This window comes from Chenopodium quinoa, unplaced genomic scaffold (assembly GCF_001683475.1).
Source record: "Chenopodium quinoa cultivar QQ74 unplaced genomic scaffold, ASM168347v1, whole genome shotgun sequence".
In the NCBI taxonomy this organism is placed as follows: Eukaryota; Viridiplantae; Streptophyta; class Magnoliopsida; order Caryophyllales; family Amaranthaceae; genus Chenopodium; species Chenopodium quinoa.
This window is the reverse complement of record NW_018742381.1, coordinates 1,127,772-1,134,983: the sequence shown is the minus strand read 5'-3', so window position 1 is coordinate 1,134,983 and position 7,212 is coordinate 1,127,772. Positions and strand designations below refer to the sequence as shown.

At 36.4% G+C, this 7,212-nt stretch overlaps 1 protein-coding gene across 1 annotated transcript; it reads right to left on the bottom strand.

Annotated features, from left to right (window-relative positions):
- Positions 1 to 5,137: 5,137 nt before the first annotated feature.
- LOC110698064 lies at positions 5,138 to 7,212 on the bottom strand. The gene has a single exon (XM_021875470.1). It carries the CDS (start codon positions 6,872 to 6,874, stop codon positions 5,489 to 5,491), a length of 1,386 nt encoding a protein of 461 aa, XP_021731162.1. The 5' UTR covers positions 6,875 to 7,212; the 3' UTR covers positions 5,138 to 5,488.

Here is a 7,212-nt window from a genome sequence, read left to right as displayed (position 1 = left end):
TCTACAACATTAGGAAGTGGTTTCCTTATGATTTTGTTAACATGCATGTCCTACACTTCTCTATCCTTGGATCAAAAGACGGAATTAAATCATGCTTTGACATAAAATATAATTAACATGTCCAAGTCTTATATGCCATAGAGGAGCAATTATTAACAACATACAAATTGTCTTTCAAAGTATTAGAAATACTAAGCTTAAATATTCCATCACATAACTAACCAAGTCCTACAAATAAACCACCTTTAGACAATATAAATTTATCCGATTCAAACACCATTTAAATCCTAAACAATTCAAGATAGCATCGGACACTAAATTCCTCCTAAGCTTGGGAGCATACAACACATGCCTTAAAATAAGAGATTTTCCCGAGCTAAACATTAACTCAACTTGCCCCTTGCCTAGCACTTTTGTGGTGGAGTCGTTCCCCATGTAAAGAATCTCTCCATTGGTCACCTTAACGAAGGATTTAAACAACGAACGATCCTTGCAAACATGCCTCGATGCACCCGAACCGATGTACCAAGAAGTATCACCCTGCACACATAAGATTTCAGAAATCACACACAAATAATTCATTAAAGAATTAAATGAAATTTGTGCACAAGAATTACCTTGCTTGTCTTGGGATTGGCTTGACCCGCCTTTCCCACCTTGAGCCTTTTTTTTGCTCATCTTTTTCTTCCAAAAGGTACAATCCTTTTTAAAATGACCGGGTTTTCCACAAACCCAACAAGCTCGTGATGTTTGACAATCACTTTCCACTTTAGGCCTTTTGCCTTTGTACTTGTTTGACTCATTTCCTTTCTTCTTCTCATTAGACTTAGCATCCTCCACCACATTCACCGTGGTAGAACTAGGATTAACATCCTTTTGTCCCTCTTACACTCGGATTTCCTCCTTAATTCGAATGTGAGAAGCCAAGCCCTCAAGATTAATATCATCTTGATCTTTCTTATGCTTTAATGCATTTCTGATATCTTTCCAAGATGATGGTAGTTTATCAATTATAGAAGAAACAATAAAGGTCTCATCAAGATTGATATTCTCCCTAAAATTCTTTGGATTTTATGAAGTTGTTCCATAACCGGCCTACTATCAATCATCTTGAAATTATTGAACTTACTAACAAGAAATTTCTTGCTAGATGCATCCTCGGCCATATACTTAGACTCTAATTCATCCCAAAGCAATTTAGCGGACTCGTGAAATTGATAAACATCAAATAATTCATTAGACATACCGTTAAGGATGTGACCACGGTATATGTAGTCATCATTCTCCCACTTATTCCTCTTTTTAGTAGCCTCCAATGTCTCATTTTCTTCCTCCGATGGCTTTGGGGATGTTAGAACATAAGCCACACTGAGTGATGTCAACAGAAAATGCATCTTCTTTTACCACCTTCGAAAATCTACACCCTTAAACTTGTCCAATTTCTGGAAACTTGTCATCATTTCCTTCACATTTGCCATCTTTGTAGTAAATTATACTTTTGGACTGTTGGGGATTTCTAGTAAACAAGGGTCACAAAAAATGGAAATGAAATTATTGGAAAAATCTTCGAGGCGTGAACTGGATCACTTTCCTAACAGTATAATTCCGACCTTATACTACAACCGGGTATCACGGAAATTACTTGGGATATACAACGAATAACAATTACAATAACTTGTAGGATTATTGCAATTCAATGTATAAAAGTGTTTGTAATTTTGTGAAAATGAACAACTGATAATAACTTCCTATGCCAAAGTGATAAGATAGAAATTATATTTCTTCTCTCAACCTACATTCATCATATGAGGAGTTTCTCATATATATATAAGATAGTAGCTAGTATGTAAACAATGTATTAAGTATCGAAACCGAAAACAACACATTCACTAAATAATGTATCAATTCATCAAATGTTAAGAGATGCATTAAACAACGCATTAAGAATGCATTAATACACTAAGTTATAAAGCATTAAGTATGTAACTGCCCAACTAAATCAAGAGAAATCAAAACCGAAACCGTAAGTAGCAACGGTTGCAACAATAGTGACGAATCAGCCACTTTCTTCCTTTCTCTTGATTAGTTGTATACTACTACCTTAATCATATGTTGTCTAAGTCATGACACCTTAACCAAATGACTTAAACTTAACATAACATGAATAATAATCAACTAAATACTCTAAATTCTCCAACAGATTTATCGGGGGATAAAAAGAAAATTATTGATGAATTGGGTTTTGGATGTTTGCTGAAGTTTAATTGCAAGAACTTGAGAAAAACGATGTGCAAATGGGTCATCGACCACTTTTACCCTCAATCTCAATTCTTAGAGATTGATGGGAAAACAAGAAAAATTAATCCAACACATGTGGAATACCTACTAGGGTTTAAGAATGATGGTTTTGACATCAAAGATGAAGAGCTTCAGAAAACTGAACCTTCTGAACCTTTCACCAAGGAATTTCTTAGCCTTTTACACCAGGACACAAGGAGCTTTGCAGCTGAACTCCGGAATATGAAACATGATGATACTGACTTCCAAAAGGTATTTACATTGTCCTTCATGACATCTTTTGCTGCTCCAACTGCAGACAAAAGGCCCAGAAACACTTGGCTTCACCTTGTTTTAAGGAATGAAATGATCGGAAGGTGGAATTGGGCAAAGTTCATACTCGACAGCACAGTTGCAGCAGTGAAAGAGTTCAAGGCTACCTCGGCTAAAGAATTGGGTGGTTGTCCCCTATTTTTTATGGTAACTCCGGCCTTTTCTCTTACACCTACCAAACTAGAATGTTGTTCTAAATTGTTTTCTGTCTAACTGAGATTTTGTGTGGTAAACGATTCTTCACATTCTTCTCCGGTAATGACATTAAAATTGTTCCATTGGCCATAAATTAATGTGTTTAATGCTTGTGTGTGCATCTGTTGATACATTGCAATGATCAAATCCCTGTTTGGTTTGTCTATACAGAATCAGTATAACTAAATTGCATCGATATAATCTTAAATTTGCAGGCCGTATTTTGTGAGTACTCTTCCAAATCTGGTCTAGACGATCTTTGGAAGTACAACCTTCCTAGGATTGATGACTGGAATGATAAAAACATCAAAAGACTACATGATATAGTTGTCTCCTATCACCTAGATTACAAGATCCCTGAAGTAAGTGCTTGATGATAGTTACAATACCATTGCATTGATTAATTTGTTGGTAATTGAAGTTAATGTTGTTTTTAAATCTCCTATTTTAAATGATTCATATAGTTGATGATGAAAATCGAAGCTAAAAAAGCATGGATCATACAAAAGGTCGAGTATATGGAGACACGTTTATCAGTTTTTGAAAACAAATTATACGCATTTGAAGAAAATACGAATAAGCTAAGATAAAGAGCAAGTATTGCTAGTATTATAATTTTTCAAAATTATGTCACATTTTATTTTGGTTCACTCTCAATCTCTTGCCCTCACTTACTCACACGTCCTCTTTCATCTCGTTCTCAGGAGATACACAAGATTTGAATGAAATGTGTGACAGGTAATTCATTTAAATTTGTTTAGATTTGTGTAAGATCCATTAATTTCGTTAATTTTTTTAAGGGTTCACTTTGTGATTTTTCATTGTTCTTTGAATATATAAATGAAGGCTGGTGTACTATTAAGTCGTGTAATATTATCATTTGCGAATGACTGATAGAGTTATCTTCTTTTAACGATTCATTTCTTAAGCTGTATTAGCAAGAGTAATTCCCTTTTCATCACTGTGAGGAACAAGTTTTGTTCCTTATGGGGTATGTGTCAAGAGCAGAGAGATCCACTCAAAATTGACAGGCGATCCCCACTAGTGAAAAACTTTACATTATTTTCCAAAATGTCATTATGAGGAACAAAAGTGTTCCTCATGATGAAGAATTGGGGCTCCCTCTATTAGCAACGTTCAATTTATAATTTATCAATTTCTTTTTTTATATGTATGTTCTAAACATTCACAAAGCAAGATTCCATCGACCTAGAAGCTGACTTAGAAGCATATGTCGATTTGGTCTACGAAAGGACAAGTGAAAAAAACTCAAGACTGGAGTAAAATGTCCATTGGAGATCGAATTAGATGTTTGTCATGAGACAGTGCAGATTGATGAGTTGTGATTTGTGAACTACCTTGTTGGAGAAAATGAAGCCAGTTTTGTTGAAATATTGTTAGACTGTATTTCATGGATCTGTAGTATTTCGTATTGTAATAACGTTGGCTTGTAATATTTACTTGTATGTTTCAAGTGGACCAATTTATGGCCTAAAAATCTAGTAAGTATTATGTTAATTAATATGTGAATATATATGTTTTAAAAAATTATGCCCAAATTAAAAAAAAAATATATTTAATTAGATTTGCATTAGCTTTAAGAGTTTCGGATTGGCTTGAATTGGATTAGATCCTATTTTAATTTGGATTACGATTTTAAAAAAATTATTTTAGTTTGGATTAGGTTTAGGGCCTGCTAATCCAAACCGAACACCAAACCTTCACCCCGGCTCTTGAGAAAAAAAAAATGTATTACCTAACATGCTCAGATGCTCTCTGTATTGCTTATTAGTTATTACCTGACACTTGAGAAGTGTAGCTCCAGATGAACTGGGTTGGTTTTATTTATCAAGAAATTAGCCCAGAACTATGGGGCGCAAGGGGGCATCCATGGAACCATTTCCCAGCAGGCACACCTAATGGTTCATTGGTTTGCAAGCTTGCAGTGTCGTTGCAGCGGCATTTGACAACCAAAGAAACCTAACCCCAAATTTCAAGGAAATCCAGCCATGGCAACGAAGAGGGTCGAAGATGGAACATAGAAAGAAGAGGGACGGGATGCAGGGAACAAAGAAGAGAAGAAAAAGGAGACGAGATCAGGGAACAAAGGAATGACAACACCATCACGGACCATTATGCATGAATCAATAAGGAATTATAAATCTTGGGCTGTGACAAGAAGTTAGCTTGATATGTTTCATTCATATTTATACAAGGAAAATGACATGTTTTAAGAGGTAGATCGGCAAAATATTCGCAGGTTGATAGTTTCAAAAACTTGAACAAGTCCTAGAACTATGAACAAGGAAAATGACACAAATTCAGAAAATTAATCAATTAAAGCATTTTTAAAAATTCCAATATCTTTAATACAAGTAGTATAATTTGTCAGTGAAATGATGACAGTATTGCTCAATGAGACTGTTTCAAAGTCTCAAAGATAAAATTACACACCAAACACTGTAAAATCGAAATTGTATGAATGGGGTTCACACCTCACATATAAACATACAAAATCAAGATACTACAATCTAACGACAAAGAATCCTTCAACGAAGCATATACAAATTAAATCAAATTTCAGCTATAGATACCCAAAACATATATGTCTTTCAGGAAAATCTCCTATCTACATTGTGCAGAACCTATAATATTGAGTTCTTTCTGACCTGATTTAGAGAACTTACTGGACACGAGCTGCTCTCCGGACCCTCCTCTGCTCGTAATCAGGGTCATCTGTAGGCAATTCGTACCGACATAAAGGACAAGTGTTTCGAATCCCAAGCCAAGGGAGGATGCAATCACCATGAAACCGATGTGAACAAGGCAACTGCTTTCCCTCCTCCCCAACCTCAATCTGATCCTTACAAACAGCACAAAGTGCTTTCTCATTCAGCACATCCTCTTTAGTAGTAATCACCGAGGGGAGTTTCTCAACAACAGACTTTGAAGCAGGGGGGCGACTCAAGTAAGTGTTCTCACTCTCTGGAAACTGCCCGAACATCATCTCATACTCGGCAGCATGAAAAATATTATCATGATCATCAAAGTAAGCATCATTATCATTTTCAATCATCTCAGAATTCCTCCCAATATGGTTAGCATTGAGCAACACCTCCCATTCCGAATTCCTCAACCCTCTCCCTCTTTCTCTTTCTCCAACCCCGTCTTCCTCAGGCCCCGAATAGGCCCAAACCGATATAGACCCGGACCCTTCTCCTTCAGCATCAGCAGCAACACTCAAGATTTCCCTCTCATCAACTCTATCATCCACCTCTTCCCACTCGAAATCGACAGCAACCCCACCTTGATCAACCTCCTCCAAATTGAGTGAGTCCCAACATAGTGGTATACTTTCATCATCATTCACATCATCAACCTCATAATCTTCTTCCTCTGAATGCACATGAATCCTCCACACTCCATTCCCCTCCTCTTCGGAATCGGAATCGACACCAACCATCATTAATCCACCAATTCTCGCCAAACCACTCGGAATCTCATCTTCATCATCATTATCATTACCATTCTCATTCTCACAATCATTCCAATTCACAGTACTAGTACCAGTCTCTCTCCTAGCAATATAAAACTCATCCCCACATTCAGAAACAACAAACCCACCACAATTACAATCATCACCATCACCATCTTCTAACCCTAACCCTAACCCTAACCCTAATCGCAATTCCAAATCCAAAGCATCAACACCCACATCATAATTCTCCTCAATAACCCCAAAATTCAAATCATTTACAACATCAGAAACAAAATCATCACACCCCACAATATGAGATTGCTCAACTTGTTCATGTAACAAATCAATTACAAAATTTACCTGATTTTTCCTATCTTCCATAATACCCTCAACAACACCCGATTGTCCGACACTCCGATTGGAAGAACTGGGTGCGAAGAAATCGTCGCTTTCATGGCTGCCGCCGAGTCGGCGAGGAGAGAAGGAATAGGGGAAGGAATCGAGGGTGGAGAATTCTTCAAAGAAAACGTCGTGTTCAACGAACAAATCGTGGTCATCTTCAGGGAAATGGAGGAAAGAAACTTCCGCCATTGAAGAAGGAATTGAGATCTCTGAAAGAGGGACAAGGATACAGGAAGAGAGTAATTCTGTAATTGTGTAAGAGAGTTACGAAAAATGGAAAAAGGAAGAGTTTTGAAGGAGGGTGTTTGGCAGGTTCCCCGGATCTTTCTTGCTTTGGAGTATGCCAGCATTTTGACTTTTAATTCTAGCCTCCCTTTTTTATTTATTTATTTATTTTTAATTTTTGAAAAAAAATTATATTTTGCTTCATTTCAAATTAAAGATATGGAAAATACTTGGTTGCTTTAAAAAATACATGGATCATAATTTAATGTATTTTTAAGGATTTGTGTGGTTAAAATTTTACA

Bases quoted from the DNA above. Each gene is read 5' to 3' on its own strand.
- LOC110698064 (XM_021875470.1), bottom strand. From the start codon at position 6,874: ATGGCGGAAGTTTCTTTCCTCCATTTCCCTGAAGATGACCACGATTTG.